Source organism: Scyliorhinus torazame, chromosome 13 (genome assembly GCF_047496885.1).
Source record: "Scyliorhinus torazame isolate Kashiwa2021f chromosome 13, sScyTor2.1, whole genome shotgun sequence".
Classification (NCBI taxonomy): Eukaryota; Metazoa; Chordata; class Chondrichthyes; order Carcharhiniformes; family Scyliorhinidae; genus Scyliorhinus; species Scyliorhinus torazame.
The window spans coordinates 32,965,937-32,992,650 of NC_092719.1; the positions used below are offsets into that span (position 1 = coordinate 32,965,937).

The 26,714-nt window shown below is 48.8% G+C and overlaps 1 protein-coding gene across 7 annotated transcripts in view; it reads left to right on the forward strand.

Annotated features, from left to right (window-relative positions):
• The window catches only part of srpk2 (SRSF protein kinase 2), a 366,377-nt gene that overhangs the window by 280,163 nt on the left and 59,500 nt on the right, over positions 1-26,714 (forward strand). For all 7 annotated transcript variants that reach the window (XM_072471289.1, XM_072471294.1, XM_072471293.1 and 4 more), the window contains 2 exons: positions 3,678-3,843; positions 23,993-24,018. In XM_072471289.1, the coding sequence (XP_072327390.1) occupies positions 3,678-3,843; positions 23,993-24,018 (192 nt within the window). The remainder of the gene's footprint in view (positions 1-3,677; positions 3,844-23,992; positions 24,019-26,714) is intronic.

Consider the following 26,714-nt stretch of genomic DNA (forward strand, 5'->3'; position numbering starts at 1 on the left):
ATATGCTGTGGGTTTGGCATGTCTTGACTAAATATGAAATATATGATCAAGATTATAATTACATTCTAAAAATGTTATTACTTTTAAAATATTTAGTTAGATTGTTTCCTTTCAAGTTGTTATAAAATGAATCTTGTTGAGTCCTAATTTTATTTTATTAAATCAAGTTAGTTTGGAAATATACCTCTACACTGTTGTCCAGCTGTGTGCATGTATCTTTAAGATATAAAAATATATAAATTCGCAGGTGACTTTTAAAATTTATTACCTTAGCTGCTACCTTTTACGGTATTATTGCTCTTGGATTTCTTCAAAGCTGTGATAATTGCCACTTTGGTGGTCAGTGAATAGGGAAATATGATAGAAATTATGCGAAGCATCCAGAGACATTTTTCTTCCCATACAGAGGCATAATACCTCTTCTGCAAAGGGACTCTGCACCTATGAAACAAATTAATTATATTGGTGGGGGATCCTAGGACACTGTTATAACCTGCCCGGCCGGAACCCATTGGCTGGGGACAATTGGTTACCCCATGGTTCTTGGGGAAAATGAGCTACGGGGGAAGGGGGGGGAGACGAGGCGGAAACAATCACTAGTAGTTGCAGCTGTATAAATAGAGCTGGCCAATGTGGTACCAGCTAGAGAAGGAAGCGGTGGTGAGCTACTGCTGCTGTGTACATAATTGTTGTAAATAAAATTATTTTCTGTTTGACTCTACAAACTCGTGCTGGATTCCTTGTGGCCCTCACAAAAGACACAAATTTAAAATTTTCTGCAGGAGTCAATTATTTGCCTTTTCTGGCTTACTTAAAATATTAGACCCTCTTTGGAGCACACCCCCCCCCAAAGGTGATACCCTCTTTATGCCTCGAACCACCCCCAACCTCTTGCTGGGGTCTCGCAGGCGTGCCAAACCAAAATCCCCAGACTTTGGAACCCAAGGCCGGTATCTATTTTCACTTCTTAGTGGGGACTGACTGTAGTACAAGCAGTGGCCAGCCACTGTCATTTGGGCCTGCTGAGAGTAGGTGGCCAATCAGATTGGCTGGCAGCTCTCTAGGGCAGGTCTTCCTGATGGGGGTGGAAGTCTTATAGTTAAGCCTTAGTTAAGAGTAACATCGCTGAAAGACAGCCAGATTTCATGTTGGCACCATGGCAACATTTTGATCACAGTGGAGTGCAGGTCATTTGTCCCCCAGAAAATCCACCCTATTATATATTGTTTTCTCTCCTTATTGTCTTTTTCTTTCCCTTTTCAATTAGTATGGTTGCTATTCCAAACACTCTTGAATAGGGAAAACAGTCCCAATTTAAAAAAAATTCATTTATGGAATGTGGGCGTTGCTGGTGAGGCCAACAGTAAATTCAGAGTACATAATTATTTTTTTTTTTCAATTAAGGAGCAATTTAGCATGGCAAATCCAACCATCCTGCACATCTTTGGGTTGTCGGGGTGAAACCCTTGCAGACACAGGGAGAATGTGCAAACTCCACAAGGCCAACATTTCTTGCCCATCCCTAGTTGTCCTTCCACAAGGTGATTGTGAGTTGCCTTCTTGAACCGCTGCAGTCCTTGAGGTGTAGGTACAGCCACTGAGCTGTTAGGGAGGGAGTTCCAGGATGGTACCCCAGCGACAGTGAAAGAACGGCGACATATTTCCACGCCAGGGTGGTGAGTGACTTGGATGTGAACCTCCAGGTGGTGGGGTTCCCAGGTATCTGCTGCTCCTGTCCTTTTACATGGTAGTGGTCGTGGGTTTGGACAGTGCTGTCTAAGGAACCTTGATGAGTTACTGCAGTGCATCTTGTAGATGGTCCACACCACACGGCTGCCACTTTTCGTCAGGTGTGGAGGGTTTGAATGTTTGTGGAAAGGGTAGCAATCAAGCGGGCTGCTTTACCCTGGATGGTGTTGAGCTTCTTGAATGTTGTTGGAGCTGCACTCATCCAGGCAAGTGGAGAGTATTCCATGACACTCTTGAATTGTGTCTTGTAGATAGTGGACAGGCCTTTGGGGGGGTCAGGAAGTGAGTTACTTGCCATAGCATTCCTAGCCTTTGACATGCTTTGGTAGCGACAGAATTTAAAAATATATATTTTATTCAAGGCATTATATAAACAAACAATAGCAGAACAACCACCAAACAATAACCCATCGACCAACTCCCCTCAATATGAACTTGACCCTCTCCAGCCTCCGGAATTCTGCTGGGTCACTATCCACACCCCTGCTTTCGGCGGATCCAAGTACCTCCACCCAAGCAAGATCTGTCTCCGGGCTATCAGGGAGGCAAAGACCAAAACATCAGACTTTCTCGCCCTCTGGACTCCCAAATGTCGGCCCCTCTGACACCCCAAATGTCGTCAACTCTGAACTTGGGGACACCTTTACCCCCAGCACCTCGGACATTGTGCCGACAACTGCATCCCCTTCATAATACCCGTTTGGTCCTCGCCTATCACCCCTGGGGCACAGTCTTCGATTTGGGAGGTTAACATGTGCAGTGTAGGTGAATTGGCCATGCTAAATTGCCCCTTAATTGGAAAAAATAGAATTGGGTACTCTAAATCTATTTTTAAAAAGTAAGTTTTTCTCTCTTGTTGGTTCCCTCACCACCTGCTGCAGTCCCAGTCTAGCAGCTATGCTCTTTAGGACCCAGCCAGCTTGGCCTGTGGTGGTACTACCAAGTCACTCTTGGTGATGGACATTGAAGTCCCCCACCCAGAGCATATGCTGCACTCTTGCCACCCTCAGTGCTTCCTCCAAGTGGTTTTCAACATGGAGGAGTACTGATTCATCAGCTGATGGTGTGAGTTATAGACTGCACTGTGAGAATCTCTGCCATTGCATGATCATGAAGCATGTTAATGACCTGACTAACCTCACCTCTAAGGAAGCTGATTTGGACAAATCTGGGGTTTAACTTAACTAAAAAAAAATTTCTGGCATCCTGAGCCTAGTTTGCTAGCATTCAGAATTTAAGACACTGGAAGAGAAAAGGCCACATGAATCATAGCTGATTCACTATCCCAGGTCCTTCCTCAGAGGCTGATTTAATTATTTTGATTCCCCTATTGTTTTAAATGTACGCTGAATCAAAAGTTGGCTTCAACTGCTTTGCCAGAATGGGTTTTACTCATCAGCGATGGCCTGTTTCAAAATTTAATAACTCAAAACAATGCATGTTTATTGTTTGAAGTACAATTTACGTTTTGCATGACCAACTGAAGTATTTCTGTTTATCTCCACCCCTCAGTCTGTGTTCTTGGTATAGTAGAACTTGGATTCAAGTAATGACCACACTATAAATTGAAAACACTGATGACCTTGTCATAGGCAAATACAGATAGGCAATTGACCCCGTGTCTGCTTACGCTCTATTTATATGTGATTTTGTCTTTATTCTAAAGCAATTTACCAGCCCAAATGAAATGTTATATATGAGCAATTAATGTAAAAACGTGCATTTTGTAAATCAGGTTACCGTTTTGTCGGGATGTGCAAATCAGCAATTATTCTGAGGACTAAAAAATACTACTCTTAAATATTATCAGCATGTTAGAGCATCCCTCCTCTGAAACAAAATGCAGTTTGTATTTAGCTATTGTACTTCAGTGAATGAAAATAAAAGTTAATCTGCTTCCATGTATCCTTTCCTTTGTTTGCTAACAGGTATTGCAAGGTTTAGATTATCTACACAGCAAGTGCAAGATTATCCACACAGATATAAAACCAGAAAACATTTTAATGTGTGTAGATGAATCCTATATTCGGCGAATGGCTGTTGAAGCAACAGAATGGCAAAAAGCTGGTGCTCCACCACCTTCTGGCTCAGCAGGTAAGTCATCTTTATGTGATGAACCTTGTGCATTGGGAAAAGCCTATATTTTATTTTTGCTCAATTGACCCTTTAAGACCAACCTGAACTGAGGAGTACTCGTGAGAGAGGGTTAATTGGTTTCCTGATTATGACATCATTAGGTTCCAAGAAATGGCCGTGTGACCTGAAGTTGCTATGGGGATGAAAAGCTAAGCAGCAAAAAGAAAAATAGAAAGCTAATTGCAGTGGCGGGTTTCCAGCCTGTTTGTTGGCAGGCAGTTCAGAACATGAATGGTATGAGTGGAATCAAGCAATGCTGTCCAGGAGTGGATCAGTTTACTGTTTGGCGGTTTAAAATGGAGCCTGGTGTAGAAGCGGGGCTTTGAGAATATAGCAGGTACTGTTACCATGTGGTCTACAGTTGGAAAGGGCACTGCTGTTTCAGTGTTGCCAGACCCTACCTGACTATTTAATTTTTAAAAAATTCATTGATGGGACATAACTGGCTGCCAACATTTATTGCCCATCCCTAGTTGCACTTCATAAGGTGGTGGTGAGCTGCCTTCTTGAACTGCTACAGTCCGAGGGTGTAGGTACGCCCACAGTACTGTTAGAGAGGGGAGTTCCAGGATTTTGACCTGTGAATGAACAGCAGTATATTTAATAATAATAATAACCTTTTATTTTCACGAATATGACGTTACTGTGAAAAGCCCCTAGTCACCACATTCCGGCACCTGTTCGGGTAAGCTGGTACGGAAATTGAACCTGCACTGCTGGCCTTGTTCGGCATCATAAACCAGCTGTCTAGCCCACTGAGCTAAACCAGCCGTTATATTTCCAAGTCAGGATGGTGAGTGAGTTGGAGGGGAACCTCCAGGTGGTGTTCCCAGATAGCTGCTGCTCTTGTCCTTCTAGTTGGTAGTTGTCGTGGGTTTGGTAGGTACTGCCTAAGGAACATTGGTGAGTTCCTGCAGTGCATCTTGTAGATGGTGTGCACTGCTGCCACTGTTCAGCGGTGGTGGAGGGATTTAATGTTTGTGGAAGGGGCAGCAATCAAGCGGGGCTACTTTGTCCTGAATAGGGTCAGTTGTCTTGATTGGAGCTAAACCCATCGAGGCAAGCGGGTGGTATTCCACCATACTCCTGACTCGTGCCTTGTAGATGGTGGATAGATGGTGGACATGCTGGGGGGTTAGGATGTGAGTTACTTGCCACAGGATTCCTAGCCTTTGACTAGACCTGGTAGCCACAGTTTTTATATGGCTAGTCCAGTTCAGCTTCAGGTCACTGGCAATTCCCAGGATGTTGGTAGTGGGGGATTCAGCAATAGTAATGCCATTGAATGCTAATGGGCGATTGTTAGGTCCACTCTTAGAATCATAAAATCCCTTCAGTGCAGAAGGAGGCCATTTGGCCCATCGAGTCTGCACTGACCCTCTGCTTATGCTGCTTTACCTTGGAGCTCAAATGAGGACCAAGGTGAGCAGTGTTGCTCTTATTAGCCTTAGATTATTACCTCTGATTATGTCACCTTTGCTCATGAGTCGCCAGGTATCTTTCTGATACCGCCACGTGGTTCAAGCTTGAGTTATGATTAATAAGTCAGCACACCGCTTAGTAAGATTGAAATCAACGGTCATTTATTATATACAACAAGTAATGCTTACACAATAATGCTATTCTCTATATAGAAACCTATCACTACTAGCCAATACTTAACTTTAGGAAGGGCCCACCAGGTCAGGGAAACAAATGGCTTATCGAATCGGATCTGGCCCGCGGGATTCAAAAGGCTGATACGGGTCGATGGCTAGGAGTCTTTATCGGGTAGCGATCGCTGGAGTCAAACTTACAGTTTCTGGTCGATGTTCTTGCGAAGGTCGCGAGCAGGCGAAGAAGGGAGAGAGAGAGCATCTGAACTTGGCCTCTTACTTTATAGGGCCCAGGGGCTTCCCGCCTCTCGGGGCGGCCCTTGACCCTGAGTCCCAAGTGATTGGACTTGTTCCCAATCACTGGGTTCGATACGTCCAATAACGGGGCGATTCCTCGATCGGGGGGTGGTCGTTCACCTGTCTTTGTTTCGGCCACTGCAGGCGCCGACAGGTCTGGCCCGGCATTCAATTGCTAATATGTTGCAATTGTTCCCGGGGATAGCCGATTAAACTGCAGATGTCTGGGTTGATGTGCTGCTAATGGTCTTGAGTATCGATCTGGGCCGACTTCCCCAGAGCCGAATATGCTATTCTGTCTGCAGCTGTCCGTTTGTGTCCTGTTGGCTGCTTTTCGGTGAGCCATTTTAAATCGGGTTTTGGCCAAATTAATAGGGAATCAGCCATTTTAGGTGGCTACAGCAGCAGCAACAACGCGTGCATCAGCAGGAGCAGCAGCATTTTCTACTGACAGCTTTACTGTTTCAAAATAGGCGCTTTTTAAAATCATTGGATGAAATTTCATAGATGGTCATTCATTGCCTAGCATTTGTGTGGCACAAATGTTACTTGCCATTTGTCAGCCCAAGCCTGGATAGTGTCGAGGCTTGCTGCATTTGGATGTGAACTGCTTTTGTATCTGAGGAGTCGTGAATGGTGCTGAACATTGTGCAGTCTTGTGCGAACATCCCCACTTCTGACCTTATGATGGAAGGAAGGTCATTGATGAAGCAGCTGAAATGTTTAGGCCTGGGCCTAGTGCATTACCCTGAGGAACTCCTGTAGTGATGACCTCCAACCACCACAACTATCTTTTGTGCTAGGTATGATAAACAGCGGAGCGGTTTCCCCTAATTCCCATTGACTCCAGTTTTTCTAGGGCTCCTTTATGCCATACGCGGTCAAATACTGCCTTGGTATCAAGAGCAGTCACTCTCACCTCACCTCTGGCATTTAGCTTTTCTGTCCATGTTTGAACCAAGGCTGTAATACGGTCAAAAACTGAGTGACCCTGGCGGAACCCAAAATGAGCCTCCATGAGCAGGTTATTGCTCAGTAAGTGTCGCTTGATAGCTCCCTTCCATCACTTTGGTGATGATAGAAAGTAGATTGATGGGGCGGTAATTGGCCTAATTGGATTTGTCCTGGGCAATTGTGCACATTTGCCTGTACAGCTTGGCTAGAGCCGTGGCAAGTTCTGAAGCGCGAGTCTTCAGGACTATTGCTGGAATATTGTCAGGACCCATAGCCTTTGCAGCATCCAGTGCCTTCAACAATTTCTTGATATCACGTGGAGTGAATCAAATCGGCTGAAGACTAGCATTTGTGATACTGGGGACCTCTGGAGGAGGCGGAGATGGATCATCCACTCAGCACTTCTGGCTGAAGACTGTTGCGAATAGAACATATAGAACATAGAACATACAGTGCAGAAGGAGGCCATCTGCACCGACCCACTTAAGCCCTCACTTCCACCCTAACCCTGTGACCCGATAACCCCTCCTAACCTTTTTGGTCACTAAGGGCAATTTATCATGACCAATCCACCTAACATGCATGTCTTTGGACTGTGGGAGGAAACCGGAGCACCCAGTGGAAACCCACGCAGACACGGGGAGACTCTGCACAGACAGTGACCCAGCAGGAAATCGAACCTGGGGACCCTGGCGCTGTGAAGCCACAGTGCTATCCACTTGTGCTACCGTGCTGCCCAATACTTCAGGAATACTTCAGCCTTGTCTTTACCACACTTGTAATGGGTTGCTCCATTATCGAGGATGGGGATATTTGTGGCGCCTCTACTTCCAGTGAGTTGTTTAATTGACCACCACCATTCACAGCTGGATACAGCAGCACTGCAGAGCTTAAATTTGATCTGATGGTTGTGGAATCGCATAGCTCTGTCTATCACTTGCTGCTTGCACTGTTGGCAAGCCAGTAGTTCTGTGTTGTAGCTTCACCAGGTTGACACCTATGTTTAGGTATGCCTGGTTTTGCCGCGGGTCTGCCCTCCTGTACTTTTCATTGAACTAGGGTTGATCCGCTGGCTTGGTAGTAATGGTAGCGTGGGCAATATGCTCGGCCATGAGGTTGCAGACTGTGGTTGTGTGATGAGTATAAGAAATTGGTGTATGTTAGCAGTAATGTTATTAAAATTGGGTTAAATTGCCGGCCTTCCTGCTGCTGCCGCCACGGGGGATACAGGATAGAGTAGTTTTCAGTACCTGGGAGGGAGAGGGAAAGGTATCAGATATTTACCAGGAGCTTTCGGAGGGGGAGGAAACTCCGGTGGAGGACCTTAAGGGCAAGTGGAAGGATGAGCTAGGAGGAGAGATTTAGGTGGGTCTATGGGCGGATGCCCTAAGCAGGGTTAATACCTCCTCATCATGCTTAGCCTGATACAATTTAAGGTAGTCCACCGGGCGCACATGACAGCGGCTAGGATGGGTAAGTTCTTCGGAGTTGAGGATAGGCGTGCGAGATGTGTGGGAAGCCCAGCAAATCATGTCCACATGTCTTCGGCATGCCCGAAGCTTGGAGGGTTTTGGCAGGATTTTGCTAAGGCAATGTCCATGGTACTAAAAACACGGGTGGTGCCGAGTCCGGAGGTAGTGATCTAGCGATCTTTGGAGTGTCGGAAGATCCGGGAGTTCAGGGGGCGAAAGAGGCCGACGTCTTGGCCTTTGCCTCCCTGGTAGCCCGGAGACAGATCTTGTTAATGTGGAGGCACTCAAAGCCCCCCGAGTGTAGAGACCTGGGTTAGTGACATGGCTGGGTTTCTCAGTCTCGAGAAGATAAAGTTCGCCTTAAGAGGGTCAATGTTAGGGTTCTCCCGGAGGTGGCAGCCGTCCGTCAACTTTCTCAGGGAAAATTAAAATGTCAGCAGATGCAGTATTCCAAAGGTGGGGTAGGGGGTGGATTGTTGTTGTATGGTTGAGGTGTGTGAAGATTGGGCTGGGGTGGGGTGGGGGGGGGGGGGGGGGATGTTTATTTTACCATGTTGATGTCATTGTTACTGTTATAAAAATTTGCAAATACCTTCGTAAATTTTTTTTTTTTAAACTGGTTTAAAATGCATGTAGGCAGTATGACTGCTAGAGCTGTGATTAAAAGTGAAGTATTGTCGTCCTGGCTAAACAAGTCAAGGCACATCCTTGGGTGGCACAGTGGTTAACACTGCTGCCTGACAGCGCTGAGGACCCGGATTCAATCACGGCTCCGGGTCACTGTCCGTGTGGAGCTTGCACATTCTCCCAGTGTCCATGTGGGTCTCACCCCCACAAACTCAGAGATGTGCGGGATAGGTGGATTGGCCATGCTAAATTGCCCCTGAATTGGAAAAAGGAATTGGTTACTCTATATTTATTAGAAATTTAAAAAAGGTACAGCCTTGAGTGTAAAAAAAAATCTAATGGAAGAGGCCAAGTCTGTCAGAAAAGGAAGTTGCCAACAGGTCTCGAAGCTGAGCAGAAACATTTTCAGTTCAGTTCTAAAAGGTTTCTCTCTCCAAGGACTCTGCACCTAGATAAGCAAGTAAAACCTGTTGTTCATTGTATACATAAGCAGTATTTGAAATACAGGGTTTGCTTAATTGGAACGTAAGGAAGGTTTCGGGAAGCAAGTTGAAATGTTGTGACTGTTAACTGTAAAACTATTTATTTATTGGTGATGTCCTTAATTCTGTGTTCAAATTAAAGATTGTTTTAACATAAGGGCTGTCCACTGGTCAGTGTTAGCACTCCTGTGATGCAGTATCATTTCCTCACAGTTTTCCAAGTGCATATAGTTGGGTTCTAGTTCGGGATCTTAATTGGTGTTCTAGACCAGGCCCCACAACGGTTGAGTACAATTCTGCTGCTGTTAAAGGCCCATGGCGCCACATGGATACCCAGTCTTGAGTTGCTAGATCTGTTTGAAGTCTATCCATTTAGCACGGTGTGGTAGTGCCACACAAGCCATTGAAGGATATCCTCAATGTGAAGATGGGACTTTGGCTCCACAAGGACTGCACAGTGGTCATTTCTACTGATACTGTCATGGACAAATGCATCTGCAGCAGGCAGGTTGGTGAGGATGAGGCTTAGGACCCGGCCAGCTTGATCTGTGATGGTACTACCGAGCCACTCTTGGTGATGGACATTGAAGTCCCCCACCCTGAGTATATTCTGCGCTCTTGCCATCCTCAGTGCTTCCTCCAAGTGGTGTTCAACATGGAGGAGTACTGATTCATCAGCTGATGGTGGATCGTACGTGGTAATTAACAGGAGGTTTCCTTGTCCATGTTTAACCTGAAGCAATGAGACTTCATGGGTCCAGAGTCAATATTGAGGACTCCCAGGGCAACTCCCTCCCGACTGTATTCCACTGTGCAGCCATCACTGCTGGGTCTGTTGCTGGTGAGACAGGATATACTCAGGAATGATGATAGTGGTGTCTGGGATGTTGTCTGTCAGATGTGATTCTGGGAGTATGACTATGGCAGGCTATTGCTTGACTCATCTGTGAGACAGCTCTCCCAACTTTAGCACAATCCCAAGATGTTAGTGAGGAGGACTTTGCAGGGGCGACAGGGCTGGTTTTGCCGTTATTGTTTCCAGTGCCTGTCCAGCTTCATTCCTTTTTGTGTTTCTTTTAAAAATATATATATTTATTAAAGTTTTTAACACAGTTTTTCTCCCTTACAAACAATAACACCCCCCCCCCCCCACCCCCGTAACAAAAAAAAAGAAACGAGAAATTGCGCGGAGCAAGATATATACATGGCAAAATAGTATATTTACATAGCTTTGTACACTGGCTCTCTCCCGTACGTGCCAGTTTCCCCGACTCTTCATGCTTTCTCTTGCTCATCCACCCCCCCCCCCCCCAGGCAGCCCCCCCCCCCCCCCCACCCCCCAGGTTGCTGCTGCTGCTGACCGACCTTCCTCTAACGCTCCGCGAGATAGTCTAGGAACAGTTGCCACCGCCTGTAGAACCCCTGCGCAGACCCTCTCAAGGCAAACTTAATCCTCTCCAACTTTATGAACCCAGCCATATCGTTTATCCAGGCCTCCATGCTGGGGGGCTTCGCCTCCTTCCACATTAGCAAGATCCTTCGCCGGGCTACTAGGGATGCAAAGGCCACAATGCTGGCCTCTTTCACCTCCTGCACTCCCGGCTCGACCACTACTCCAAATATTGCTAGCCCCCAGCTTGGCTTGACCCGGACTTTCACCACCTGAGATATTGCTCCCGCCACTCCTCTCCAGAACCCCTCCAGTGCCGGGCACGACCAAAACATATGGACATGGTTCGCCGGGCTCCCTGAGCACCTTCCACATCTGTCCTCTACCCCAAAGAACCTACTCAACCTCGCCCCCGTCAAGTGCGCTCTGTGAACCACCTTAAATTGTATCAGGCTGAGCCTGGCACACAAGGAGGAGGAATTAACCCTACCGAGGGCATCAGCCCATAACCCCTCCTCAATCTCCTCCCCCAGCTCCTCCTCCCATTTACCCGTCAGCTCCTCTACCAACGCTTCCCACTCTTCTTTCATCTCCTGGTGTATTGCCGACACCTTGCCCTCCCCGACCCATGCACCCGAGATCACCCTGTCTTGAATTTCTTGTGCCGGGAGCAACGGGAATTCCCTCACCTGTCTCCTCACAAAAGCCCTCACCTGCATATATCTAAAGGCATTTCCCGGGGGTAACTCGAACTTCTCCTCCAGTGCCCCTAAGCTCGCAAACGTCCCGTCACTGAACAGGTCCCCCATTCTTCTAATCCCCGCCCGATGCCAACTCTGGAACCCCCCATCCATCTTCCCCGGAACAAATCGGTGGTTACCTCTGATCGGGGACCATACCGATGCTCCCATTGTGCCCCAGTGCCGTCTCCACTGGCCCCAGATCCTTAACGTTGCCACCACCACCGGGCTCGTGGTATACTTTGTCGGCGAGAGCGGCAGCGGTGCCGTCACCAACGCCCCCAGGCTCGTTCCTTTACAGGCCGCCATCTCCATCCTCTTCCATGCCGCCCCCTCTCCCTCCATAACCCACTTGCGGATCATCGCCACATTTGCTGCCCAATAGTAGCTCCCTAGATTTGGCAGCTCCAACCCTCCTCGGTCCCTACTGCGTTCAGGAACCCTCTCCTTACCCTCGAGGTCTTATTCACCCACACAAACCCCATAATACTCCTACCTACTCTCTTAAAAAAAGGCCTTGGTGATCACGATGGGGAGGCACTGAAACACAAACAGAAACCTCGGGAGGACCACCATTTTGACTGACTGCACTCTACCCGCCAGCGAGAGCGGTAACATGTCCCATCTTTTGAAGTCCCCCTCCATTTGCTCCACCAATCTCGTCAGGTTCAGTTTATGTAGGGCCCCCCAACTCCTGGCTATCTGGATCCCCAGATACCGAAAGCTCCCCTCCGTCCTCCTCAGTGGTAGGTCCCCTATCCCTCTTTCCTGGTCCCCTGCCTGTAATACGAAGAGCTCACTCTTCCCTACATTGAGCTTATAGCCCGAAAACTCCCCAAACTCCCTTAGAGTCTGCATGACCTCCACCATCCCCTCCATTAGGTCCGCCACATACAGCAACAGGTCATCCGCATATAGCGACACCCGATGCTCTTCTCCCCCTCGGACCACCCCCCTCCATTTATTAGACTCCCTCAATGACATGGCCAATGGTTCGATCGCCAATGCGAACAACAGGGGGGACAGGGGGCACCCCTGTCTCGTCCCTCGGTACAGTCAAAAGTACTCCGACCTCCGCCGGTTTGTCACTACACTCGCCACCGGGGCTCTGTAAAGGAGCTTAACCCAACTAATAAACCCTCCCCCGAACCCAAACCTACGCAGCGCCTCCCAGAGGTACTCCCACTCTACTCGGTCAAAGGCCATCTCCGCGTCCATAGCTGCCACTATCTCCGCCTCTCCCTCCTCCGATGGCATCATCATCACATTTAAAAGCCGCCGCACGTTTGTGTTTAATTGCCTGCCCTTTACAAATCCCGTCTAGTCTTCGTGGATCACCCCCGGGACACAGTCCTCAATCCTCATGGCCAGCACTTTTACCAGCAACTTTGCATCCACATTGAGGAGCGAGATCGGCCTGTACGATCCACATTGCAGTGGGTCCTTGTCCCGCTTTAAGATCAAAGAAATTGTCGCTTCCGACATTGTCGGGGGCAGAGTCCCTTCCTCTCTTGCCTCGTTAAAGGTCCTCACTAGTAACGGGGCCAACAGGTCTACATACTTCCTGTAGAACTCCACCGGGAACCCATCCGGTCCCGGGGCCTTCCCCGCCTGCATACTCCCCAAACCCTTGCTCAGCTCCTCCAACCCAATTGGTGCCCCCAAGCCAGCCACCTCCTGCTCTTCCACCCTCGGGAATCTCAGTTGATCTAGGAATCGTCTCATCCCGTCTTCCCCCGCTGGGGGCTGGGATGTGTACAGCTCTTCATAGAAGGCCTTAAATACCTTGTTTATTTTCGTCGCACTCCGAACCGTGGCTCCCCTTCCACCCTTGACTCCCCCTATTTCCCTCGCTGCCATCCTCTTACGCAGCTGCTGTGCCAGCATCCGACTAGCCTTTTCCCCATACTCGTAGATCGCCCCCTGCGCTTTCCTCCACTGTGCCTCCGCCTTCCCTGTGGTCAACAGGTCAAACTCCGTCTGGAGCCGCCGTCTTTCCCCAAGTAATCTTTCCTCCGGGGCCTCTGCGTATCTCCTGTCCACTCTCAAAATCTCCCCCACTAACCTCTCCCTTTCCATGCCCTCTGTCTTCTCCCTATGAGCCCTAATGGAGATTAGCTCTCTCCTGATCACCGCCTTCAACGCCTCCCATACCACCCCCACCCGCACCTCCCCGTTGTCATTGGCCTCCAAGTACCTTTCGATACACCCCCTCACCTTCCCACACACCACGTCGTCCGCCAGCAGTCCCACATCCAGCCGCCACAGCGGGCGTTGGTCCCTCTCCTCTCCCAGCGCCAGTTCCACCCAGTGCGGGGCATTGTCCGAAACGGCTATGGCCGAATACTCCGTCCCCTCCACCCTCGGGATGAGCGCCCTGCCCAGAACAAAAAAATCTATCTGGGAGTAGGCTTTGTGTACGTGAGAGAAGAAAGAAAATTCCCTGGCCTGCGGCCTTGCAAACCGCCATGGGTCCACTCCCCCCATCTGATCCATAAACCCCCTGAGCACCTTGGCCGCTGCCGGCCTCTTTCCAGTCCTTGATTTGGAGTGGTCCAGTGCTGGATCCAACACTGTATTGAAGTCCCCTCCCATTATCAGGCCTCCTATCTCCAGGTCCAGAATGCGCCCCAACATGCACTTCATGAATCCTACATCATCCCAGTTCGGGGCGTATACTTTTACCAACACCACCCACGTCCCTTGCAGCCTACCTCTCACCATTACATATCGCCCTCCATTGTCCACTACAATAGTCTTGGCCTCAAATGACGCCCGCTTTCCCACCAATATTGCCACCCCTCTATTCTTCGCGTCCAGTCCCGAGTGGAATACCTATCCTACCCATCCCTTTCTTAACCTGACCTGGTCCGCCACCTTCAGGTGTGTTTCTTGGAACACGACCACGTCTGCCTTCAGTCCCTTTAAGTGCGCGAACACTCGAGCCCTCTTCACCGGCCCATTCAGGCCCCTCACGTCCATGTTATCAGCAGGATTGGAGGGGCTCTCAACCCCCCCCCCCCCCCCCCCCGATTAGCCGTCTCCTTTTCTGGGCCAGTCCCGTGTCCACGCCTCCCTCACCCTCCAGTCCCCCAGACGGGGGACCCCCGTCCCGACCACCTCTTATATGTCCCATTCCCTTTCGGCCAGTGCAGCAGCAACCCTTTCCCCCCCCTTCCCTCCCCCCCGCTAGACCCCTGTCTAGCTTTTTTGCTCCCCCCATGTCACTCCCGTAAGTCAGCTGACACCTTCTGACCCCGGCTACCCCCGCTATCCCATTGACCTCCCCGTGTGGGAGATCCCCCTCCCACCTTTTTTCCCCCGCGCGGGAAAAACAAAAAACCCCCGCGCTTTCCAAAGCCCGCTCCGCCCCCTCTGGCGCAGCTCCTGTCGCGGCCTTGTCTCTCTCCCCCAGCCCATGTAACATTTCCTGCGCGTGATTGTGATTGACCCCCTATGTACAACAACCATCACACATCAAACCTCAAATATCCCCCCCCACCCTCACAAACCCTCAGTTAGAGTCCAACTTTTCGGTTTGTATAAATGTCCACGCCTCTTCAGGCGTTTCAAAGTAGTAGTGTTGGCCCTTGTATGTGACCCACAGTCGCGCTGGCTGCAGCATTCCGAATTTCACTTCTTTCCGGTGCAACACCGCTTTGGCCCGGTTGAAACCCGCTCTCCGCTTTGCAACCTCCGTGCTCCAGTCCGGGTATATTCGGATCTCTGCATTGTCCCACTTACTGCTCCGCTCCTTCTTGGCCCATTTCAGGACCCACTCTCTGTCCGTGAACCAGTGGAACCTTACCACCATCGCCCTTGGCGGCTCATTTGCCCGGGGCTTCCTCGCCAGCACCCGGTGTGCCCTGTCCAACTCCAGCGGCCTCGAAGGGGCCTCCTTGCCCATCATCGCCCCGAGCATCGTGCTCGCGTATGCCCCGGCATCGGCCCCCTCCGCTCCTTCAGGGAGTCCCAGGATCCGCAGATTCTTTCTCCTCGACCTGTTCTCCAGGTCTTCGACTCTTCCCACCCACCTCCTGTGTAGCGCCTCGTTCTGCTCCACTCTCACCACCAGGCCCGAGATCTCGTCCTCGTTCTGACCAACTCTTTTTTTGTACCTCCTGGATCTGAACCTCGTGGGCCTTCTGGGTGATCCCTAGTCCTTCGTTTGCCGAAAGCATAGGCGCCAGCATTTCCTTACGCATCTCCTCGCGCTGCTCCTCGAAGCAGTGCTTGATAAACTCCTGCAGCTCCACTTTGTCTCTGGCCGACGCCATTTTGTCTTTTTTCCCCGGTTTTTCCCGTTGCTCCAATGCCACTTTTGTGGCCGTTACACTTCGAGTCCGTTTCATAAAAGTTGGAGGGGGACCTCCATCTTACCTTCCCGACGGGTTGGTATCAAAAAAAGTTCCGTTGGGGCTCTTCTAACGAGCCCGAAAGTCCGTGGTAGCGGGAGCTGCCGAATCATGCGGCTCAGCTCCGCATAGCCGCAACCGGAAACCTTTTTTGTGTTTCTAAGAGACTTGCTAGGCCATTTCAGAGACAACCACATTGTTGTGGGTCTGGAGTCACATGTAGGCCAGACCAGGTAAGGATGGCAGTTTTTCTTCCCAAAAGGGAAGAATGGTGGACCAGATGGGTTGTTACGACAATCAACAATAGATTTGTGGTCATCATTCAACTTTTAATTCCAGATTTTTTTATTGAGTTTAAATTCCGCCATCTGCCGCGGTGGGATTCACACCCAGGTTCCTAGATCAATTACCCTGGGTCTTTCTCTGGATTATTAGTCCAGCGACTCTACCACTGTGCCACCACCTCCCCGCCAGCACTGCTTTGTCCTGCCGTGGACTCTCCTGAGCTTGTTTCTCCAGCGGATTCGGTTATGCATTTCTGACCTATTTGTGTCTGCGGCCCCCTCTCTTCCGTATCACAAAATGATCCATCTTCAGTTCTTCACAGTCCTGTTGCCTTGCTTGCTGGCAGCTAGAAAATGGAGGAATCTCTCCTCTGTGATTTTGCGGCAAATGCTCGGATGTACAGGGCGGGTGACTTCAATATACGTGCTGGACGGGTGACATGCTCTCTTCTGCCGCTTCTGGTGGCTTGACTGTACTTAAAGCCTGGTCAGGGCCAGCATTCTCAAGTCAAAAGCCTGACGCCGCCTGGATTCTTAAAAGCCAGTCACGGCCATTGGGCACTTCTCCCGAGGTCGGGAAGGCTGCGACTGATTGCTCCATGGCCCTCCTGACACCTGCCCTTGACCCATCCGCGGGTCACAACCCGCAGTTTGAAAAACCCTGCCCTAAATCACACTCAAACTCAAGATAGAATTATATTATGATCATTCTTCGAGGCTTCTTTTCTACAAAGTAATATCAACCCTCATTCATTGCACAACGTTCAAGTAAGATAGCCTGTTTCCTAGTTGGCTCCTTGACAGACTGGCCGAGAAAATGATTTTGAATGCACTTCTGATCTAATTCTTCAGCTATTTCTGCAAATGTGGTTTCTCCAGTCTATATGAATATTAAAGTCCTATATTTCTACTCTATTACTTTTGTGGCATGTACCTCTAATTCCCTGATTTACACGCTGCTTGGCATTATAAATACTAGTCTGTAGCCTAGGAGCGACATCTACTTGTGTTTTCTGCCCCTTGCTGTTTCTTAGCCCCTGGCAAAGTGATTGTACATCTTGATTTTACATTCTAATATCCTTTATCGCCACTGTATTTATCCCACCCTTTATTATTAGGGCTACCCCACCCCATTCCATTTTGTCTTTATCTTCTAACGGTCAAGTATCTTGTAATATTTAGTCCCCAACCTTGGTCACTCTGCAACCAAGTTTCCATAAAGGCTATTAGATCAAACTAGTTTAGTTCCATCTGTGGCATTAATTCAGCTATTTGATTGTGAATGCTTTACACATTTGAATGTGCTTTAATGCTTAACTTTTTTCTAATTTTCTGCAACCTCACTTCGGTCCCTAATGCCCGATTACCTTGTAAAGCTGTCTGTCCCTTCCTGATCCATTCTTCTTTTTCCTTTAACTAAATTGCGCCTCTGCTCTACAGCCTTCACATTTGTCTTACTCCTTTTAAATTTACCCTTCTCTGAATTCTCCCACCCTTCACTTGTTTGTTTGAAGGCCTGTCTACCACCCTGAGTCGTAAATTTGTCAGGGCACTTGTCAGTTATAGAATCATAGAATTTACAGTGCAGAAGCAGGCTATTCGGCCCATCGAGTCTGCACTGGCTCTTGGAAAGAGCACCCTACTTCAGCCCACGCTTCCACCCTATCCCCGTAATCCTGGAACACCACCTAACCTTTTTGGACACTAAGGGCAATTTATCATGGCCAATCCACCTAACCTGCACATCTTTGGACTGTGGGAGGAAACCGGAGCACCCGGAGGAAACCCACACAGCCACAGGGAGAATGTGCAGACTCCCCACAGACCCAAGCCGGGAATCGAACCTGGGACCCTGGAGCTGTGAAGCAACTGTGCTAACCATTGTGCTACCATGCTGCCCATTGTTGACGTTAAGCATGTTATAACTGAACAGGTCTCGCTTTCCCTGGAACTGGTGCTAATGCTTCATGAATCAAAACCCTTGTCTCTCGCGCTACTCTTTCTGCCCTGCCTTTAGCCTTCTAATCTGGTTATCCCTATCACAATTTCCGTGTGGGTCAGGAACCATCCTGCGAGATTCTCCATTTCAATTAGGATTCCAGCTCTTCAGAACGCTCAGAGAAGAACATTCCTAGTTTTGCCTGTTCGTTGATTCCTAAGTGGACCACTTAGTGGATACTCGCCTTCCTACTCTTAAGTTCTTTTCCAGCTACAATGGGATGCCTGTAATGCCTTGATAGATGATACGACCCTTGGAACGCATGGTTGCAGCAACAGAGAACACCATCTATACCCTGAATATATTTGTGCCTCTAACTTCTTATCCACTGAGTTGATACAAAACTCTATCTTTGTTTGTCAATTTAGCTCTCTATTGCTTTCATGCTATCAGTCTGATTGACGTTTTCCATTTTGGGTCAGCACGATAACATCAGCATCCAACATAGGTCCAGACCCAGCACTGAGTTCGGAGCAGCATAGAATTCCTACAGTGCAGAAAGAGGACATTTGGCCCATCGAGTCTGCACTGACCCTTTGACAGAGCACCCTACATAGGCCCATTCCCTGGAGCTAACCCCGTAACCCCTCTTAACCTGCGCATCTTTGGACACTAACGGAAATTTAGTATGGCCAATCCACCTAACCTGCACAGCGTTGGACTGTGGAAAGAAGCTGGAGCACCCAAAAGATACCCACGCAGACATGGTGAGAAAGTGAAAACTCCACACCGACAATCATCCAAGCCCGGAATTGAACCCTGGTTCCTGACGCTGTAAGGCAGCAGTGCTAACCACTGTTCCACCGTGCCACAAGCCGACTTTAATTTGGGCTGGATTGGCCAATTAGCGGCAGGAGAGCATGCTCACCATCCAATTAATAATTCTCAAAGCAAAATTATAAAGTGCCCACCCCACCTCCATTTATAAGTCCATGTTGGGGCAAAAATCCTACCCCAAATCTTAGATAAACTAGAACTTCCAGCTCTGCAGTTGCTAATGTAACACTGCTGTTTAAGAAGGGAGGGAGGCAGAAGACGGGAAATTATAGTCCGGTTAACCTGACTTTGGTCATTGGTAAGATTTTAGAGTCCATTATTAAAGATGAAATCGTGGAGTACTTGGAAGTGCATGATAAAATAGGACTGAGTCAGCACGGCTTCGTCCAGGGGAGGTCATGTCTGACAAATCTGTTAGAATTGTTTGAGGAAGTAACAAGGTAGTTAGACAACGTTGAACCAGTGGACGTGATTTATTTAGATTTCCAGAAGGCCTTTGACAAGATGCCGCAGAGGAGACTGTTAAATAAGTTAAGAGCCCAGGGTGTTAAGGGTACGATCCTGGCATGGATAGAGGATTGGCTGACTGGCAGAAGGCAGTGAGTGGGGATAAAGGGGTCTTTTTCAGGATGGCAGCCGATGACTAGTGGTGTGCCTCAGGGGTCGGTGCTGGGACCACAACTTTTCACAATATACATTAATGATCTGGAAGAAGGAACTGAAGGCATTGTTGCTAAGTTTGCAGATAATACAAAGATCTGTAGAGGGGCAGGTAGTATTGAGGACGCAGACGGGCTTCAGAAGGACTTGGACAGGCGAGGAGAGTGGGCAAAGAAGTGGCAGATGGACTTCCGATGGCGGCTATGAGGGAGTAAGTCGCACATTTGGTGGCTCCTGCTCTGGCCGGACGTTTGGACCATTTTCCCCGACGTTTCTGCGGTTTTGAGCACTGGCTTTGAAGGCGCAGACCACTGGATCCACATTGGTGTATGGAACGAAGAACCCCAAGGGATCAAAAAGGAAGAAATAAGAAGATAAGCAAGGGCTGGGTGGAGGTTGCGGCTGAAGACAATATGGCTGATGTTCGGACCCCTGCTGCGACGGCCCAACCATCAACGGAGGAGCTGATGCAGGTGATCCAAGAGGGCTTTGCTAGACAGAAACGGGACTGTCTTGACCCGATAAAGGAATCGATCGATCAGCTGGAGCGCAGGCTGGATGCCCAGGATCGGATGATTCAGAAGCTGGAGAAAGTCCTGGCGGACCAGGAGGAGCACCAAACAGTGGTTGAGCTGGAGGTGGGGATGCTGAAGGATCAGCAAAAAAAGCTGCTGCAGAAGGTAGAAGACCTGGAGAATAGAGCTCGCCGGCAGAACTTAAGAATTGTCGATCTCCCGGAAGGGGCTGAGGGGGCTGATGCTGGCGTGTTTGTGTCGAGTATGTTTCAGAAGCTTCTGGGGGAGGGGGCTTTTCCAGGAGTGTATTCTCCAGTGGGCCAAGCGTCCGCGGAGCTGCAAATGGGACAATAGCATTTTGCGTGTTTATCAGGATCTGATAAGTGGCCAGAAGGAGGGCAGGCTTCAATCAAGTTAAGGCGATCCTGTTCAAGAAGCAAATGAAATTTGAGCTGCTATACCCGGCGCGTCTTTGGGTTACGCACGAGGACCAGCACTATTATTTTAAGTCGCCCGAAGACGCGATGGACTTTGCCAAGAAGAAAGGGCTGGTGCTGAACTGAGAACTTTTTGTTTTAAGTTGTAACTTTACTGAGTGATGTTTATACGTTTTGATTGTCGTTTTTCTTCCGCATTTGAGTTTGGTTGATGATGGGAGAAGTAAAAGTTATTCGGTTTCTATGGGTTTTTGGTGTTTTGGTGGGGGTGGCTGGTGGGGCTTTTTACTTTTTATTACTTTGATTTGCACTATTGTGTTGGTTCTTCGTGAGTTTTTCGTTTTGGGTTGTCTCTTATGGTAATTATGCGATTGTTTGGGGTCGGTTTGATGCGGGAAGTGGTTTCGATGTGCGGGGGGAGGGGAGTGGGGGAACAATAGGTGGGAGACCTCTTGGTGCTGGAGGCGAGGGCCACCAGGCTAGCTGGGTGAGCTAGTCTACAGAAGCACAGTGGGGGGTGTGCATATGATTAACATATGACGGGTTAGGTTACAAAGTGGTGTTGCTGGAGGGGGTGGAGACTCTGCTGACGAGGGAGGGAGTTAGGTTTCAGGGTGTGGGGTTTGCCAGGAGGCGGGCTAATGGAGGCATGGCGCATGGGCTGGAGGCGGGCCGAGGAAAGGGAAAGCCTGATCGGCGGAGAGGGGGGCGGGGGGGTGCACGGTGCCCCCCAACTAGGCGGATCACCTGGAATGTCAGCGGGTTGAATGGGCTGGTCAAGAGGGCACAAGTGTTTGCGCATCTGAGGGCTCTGAAGGCAGACGTGGTAATGTTATAGGAGACACAACTGAAAGTGGCGGATCAAGTCAGGCTAAGGAAGGGTTGGGTCAGTCAGGTCTTTCATTCGGGGCTGCACACCAAGACTAGAGGGGTGGCGATTTTGATCAACAAGCGGGTGAAATTTCAGGTGGGCAGTATAGTCTCGGATGGGGGGGGGGCGTTATGCCATGGTTAGCGGTAAGCTGGAGGGGCGGAAGGTAGTCTTGGTTAACGTGTATGCGCCAAACTGGGACGATGTGGAATTTATAAAGAGGGTGCTGGGGAAGATACCTGACCTGGACTCGCACAAGTTGGTTATGGGAGGGGATTTTAATACAGTCATCGACCCCGGCCTGGACTATCTAGGGTACTATCTAGGGATGGGTGGAGAGGGGAGCGTCTCGGACATCTACAAAGAACTCATGGGGGCGGAGGAGACGCAGACCGAGGAGCTGAAGTGTAAGTGGGAGGAGGAGCTTGGTGGTGAGTTGGAGGATGGATTATGGGTGGACGCATTGAGCAGAGTCAACGCGACTGCAACATGCGCCAGGCTCAGCTTGATCCAATTCAAGGTAGTCCACTGAGCCCACATGACAGTGGCCCGGATGAGTAGATTCTTTGGGGTAGAGGACAGGTGTGCAAAATGTGCGGGAGGACCAGCAAACCATGTTCACATGTTCTGGGCATGTCCAAAACTTTGGGGATATTGGCAGGGGTTTGCGGATGTCATGTCCAGAGTTTGAAAACAAGGGCGGCAATGAGTCCAGAGGTAGCGATTTTTGGGGTGTCGGAAGACCCGGGAATCGAGGAGGAGAAAGAGGCAGATGTTCTGGCCTTTGCTTCCCTGGTAGCCCGGAGACGGATACTGCTAGCTTGGCGGGACTCAAAGCCCCCGAAGTCGGAGACCTGGCTAACTGACATGGCAAGCTTTCTCGGCCTAGAGAAGATTAAGTTCGCCTTGAGAGGGTCACTGTTAGGGTTCGCCTGGAGGTGGCAACCATTCATCGACTTCTTCGCGGAGTATTAATCGTCAGCAGGGTGTGGTGGGGGGGGGGGGGGAGGAGGGGTTAGGGTAGTGTAGAATAGGGGATCAATTAGGCGGGTCTTGGCGGGATGGGAGTCGGTGATTGCACTATGTTTCTTGTTCTTTGTGCATTGTTTTTATACGGTTGTTTGTAATGTGAAAAATTCCTCATTAAAATGAGAATAAGGTTATGCACTTTGGAAGGAAAAATGTAGGCATAGACTATTTTCTAAATGGGGAAATGCTGAGGAAATCAGAAGCACAAAGGGACTTGGGAGTCTGTGTTCACGATTCTCTTAAGGTTAACGTGCAGGTTCAGTCTGCAGTTAGGTCGGCAAATGCAATGTTAGCATTTATGTTGAGAGGGCTAGAATACAAGACTAGGGATGTACTTTTGAGGCTGTATAAGGCTCTGGTCAGGCCCCATTTAGAGCATTGTGAGCAGTTTTGGGCCCTGTATCTAAGGAAGGATGTGCTGGCCTTGGAAAGGGTCCAAAGGAGGTTCACAAGAATGATCCCTGGAATGAAGAGCTTGTCGTATGAGGAACGGTTGAGGACTCTGGGTCTGTACTCTTGGAGTTTAGAAGGACGAGGGGGGATCTTATTGAAACTTGCAGGATACTGCGAGGCCTGGATAGAGTGGACGTGGAGAGGATGTTTCCACTTGTAGATAAAACTAGAAGCAGAGGACACCAGCTCAGACTAAAGGGACACTCTTTTAAAACAGAGATGAGGAGGAAGTTCTTCAGCCAGAAGGTGGTGAATCTGTGGAACTCTTTGCCGCAGAAGGCTGTGGAGGACAAATCACTGAGTGTCTTTAATACAGAGATAGATAGATTCTTGATTAATAAGGGGATCAGGGGTTATGGGGAGAAGGCAGGAGAATGGAGATGAGAAAAATATCAGTCATGATTGAATGGCCGTGCAGATTCGATGGGCCGAGTGGCCTAATTCTGCTCCTATGTCTTATGGTCTTGTGTCAGAAAAATCAACACCTTCAGTGTAGATATTTTCCTGAGTGGTTTTTGGGTGGCTGCCTAATAGTCCCGATGGAAGGCCAAGTCCATTTTGAGTTGATCTGGGGCCTTGTGAGCAATAGGGTCATCGGGCTGTACCTATTACATCCACAGCATATGTATCTACATGCATGATGTAGTTCTGAATAGAAGGCAGATTTGTTGAGACAAAAGCTATAAACTTGTATATCAATATTAAGATTTTAAAGTTGTGATTTGGCACTGCACGTAAGATTACGAAGGCTCAGTGCCACAGAGTGAAATGATTGTTGATCTAATCTTTGCTCTTTTCATGACCTCCACCACAGGAGGTAGTAAGAAAATCAAAATAGTTAGTAAGATGGCTGGCAGCATGCTCTGGCAGCTTGTTGCAATAATCTATAAAATGCTATACCCACTCTATACCCACACTCCTCTGCAGATGAGAGGGGGATAACTTACCATGACAAATTGCTTAACCAAAACCATAACTCTTGTTAACTTTATAGTCTAAAAACAAGATTTCTTTAATGCAATAAATTTTTAATGTGGTTGGACGTGTATGGTTCTCATTGCCTTCAGTATCCTTGATGACAAAACAACAACAAATTGTGAAATAAGCAGCACAATTTGTATGTAGCTTTTCATTTCATGATGCTGACTATTTTTTGTTTTATTTCTGCAGTGAGTACTGCCCCGCAGCAGAAACCGGTGAGTAATGTGTTGCTTTTGCTGTGCAGAGATTGTTTATACTGATGGCAGCACTTTAGAATTCCAATTAAATTATCTGCCTCCCAGAAATGGAACTCTTCAGCGGTCAAGACATTTGTATGCACCAAATTTGTTTCCCTTTAAAGAGCATCAATACAATTCTTACAATAGGCATACCCAAACTTTTCATGTTGTGATTCACTGGGTCCGGTAATCCACATTTCTCCCATTTAGTCTTTGCTGTTCTTTCCTATTGTTTCACTCCTCTTTCTAATTGTCCTGTCTCTTCCTCTGCTCTTTGCTCATTTATTTGTCTCCCTCCAACCACTTTCCTCCATTTAGTTCATCAAGTGTTTTTCTTTCCTTGCTTTAAAATTTTAACTTTTTATCTCTCATAACGTTTCTTACTCTTCAGTATATCCTCCTTCACCTTTTATGCATTTTCTTATCATACAATTTCAGACCCTGCCGGACCAAGGTTCTCCTCTCTGTCCTCTACATTTCCAATCCCCGACCCCAATACTCCTCCAAGACACTTTGGCATGCCAATGCCCCTAAACCTCATGCACGTGCTTCATTTTTCTAGATGTGGCTCCCTCACCCTCTCTCGCAATATCTCTCACTCAGTCCTGCTTATGAAGTCCCTCTTGTGCAGTCCCTACTTCAGTCTCACCTTTTCACTCTCGCGCTCTCTTCCTCTTTCTCGCTCCTTATCTCGCACTCTCTACCCCTGGCTCTCCCCCTCTCTCGCTTTCCCTTCCCCCTCTCTCACTCTCCCTTCCCCCTCTCTCGCTCTCCCTTCCCCCTCTCTCGCTCTCTATTCTCCCTCTCTCGCTCTCCCTTTCCCCTCTCTCGCTCCCCCTTTCCCCTCTCACTCTCCCTTCCCCCTATCACTCTCCCTTCCCCCTCTCTCGCTCTCCCTTCCCCCCTCATGCTCTCCCTTCCTCCCCCTCGCTCTTCCTTCACCCTCTCACTCTCCCTTCCCCCCGCTCGCTCTCCCTTCCCCCTCTCGCTCTCCCTTCCCCCTCTTGCTCTCCCTTCCCCCCTCTCGCTCTCCCTTCCCTCTCTCGCTCTCCCTTCCCTCTCTCGCTCTCCCTTCCCCCCTCTTGCTCTCCCTTCCCCCTCTCGCTCTCCCTTCCCCCCTCTCGCTCTCCCTTCCCTCTCTCGCTCTCCCTTCCCTCTCTCGCTCTCCCTTCCCTCTCTCACTCTCCCTTGCACCTCTCACACTCTCCCTTCACCCTCTCGCTCTCCCTTCCCAATCTCGCTCTCCCTTCCCACTCTCACGCTCTCCCTCCCCCTCTTGCTCTCCCTTTTTCTTGCACCCAACCTCCCTCGCTCCATAATGTCCCCCTTCTAAACCCTCATGTCTGTCTCATCCCCCCGTCCATCTCATCAAATATTGGTGAGCAGAGTATTGACTACTGTCTCGCTGCCCCACTCTCGTACTCCCTATCCTACTCTCGCGCTCCCTACCCCGCTCAAGCTCTCCCTACCATGCTCTCACTCTCCCTATTTTGTTCTCCCTACCCCGCTCATGCTTGCGCTCTCCCTATATTGCTCTCGCTCCCCCTCCTGCTACCACTCCGACCCCCCCTTGCTCCTCCACCCCCATCTTGCTCCTCAATCCCCCTCTAGCTCCACCACACCACCCCCTCTCACTCCACCATGCCACCCCGTCGAGCACCCGCTCTCGCCCCCCCCCCCCCCCTGTTCCCTCCGCCTCTCCCCACTCCCTTTTTTTCTGCTGTGTTTTAAATGTTTTATCACTCATAAATTGCTTTTCATAATGTGCTTACTTTTATTGCATGGATTAAATTAGACAGCAATTATTTCATCCATACTTAGCACTGCAGGATTCGGGAAATAGAAGATGAATGCATGTTTTTAGTTTCTCGGGAGAACTCCCTTGTGCATTTTTGAATAGGGCCATGGAACCTTTTATAAACAGTTCTGCCACAGTTTAACATTTTGTCTGAAAGACAGCGCCTCCTACAATGCAGCATATTCCACAGATTGCATTAAAGTGTCATCCGAAAGCATGTGCTTAAATTTGTAGTGAGGTTTAGAGCCAAAGCAGTCTGACTCCAAGGTAAGAATACGACCAACTGAGGAAATCTGGAATCGAGTTGTCGATCCCATGAGCTTGTAATTTCTGTGGAAAGATCAATGAGAAAAATGTCCAGGTAGGGAAGGTTCCATGATAAAGGTGTGGGAAGCGTTGCTGAAAATCAATGGGTTCATCAGCACATCAAAATCAAACTGTTGTGAGATCTGAGGTGCACGCTAATCTCAATTATAATACTTGCCGATTACTGTTACAAACCATTTTAATGTTCTTTTAAGTGTTGCTGATGTTCCTCCCAACTTTAAGTAAATCGTCAATGTACACTGCACAGTAACTTAGTCCTTGAATAACTTTTTTCTTTCGTCTCTGAAATGTTGCAGGCGCGTTCTTTATCCCGAAGGGCGTAACTTTAGATTGATAAAGTCCATTTGGCGTCACGAATGCTGAGATTTTCTTTGCCCTCTGATTGTCCAACTCTTTCAATGCAATTATCCAATTGTGGTATCGGAAACAAATCCCTCCTGGTGATGGCATTCACTTCCCTTTGGTCCACACAAAATCTTTGCGTTCCATCTGGCTTTGGCACCATTATGATAGGTGAACTTCAATTATTGGAACTCAATTCAGTCAT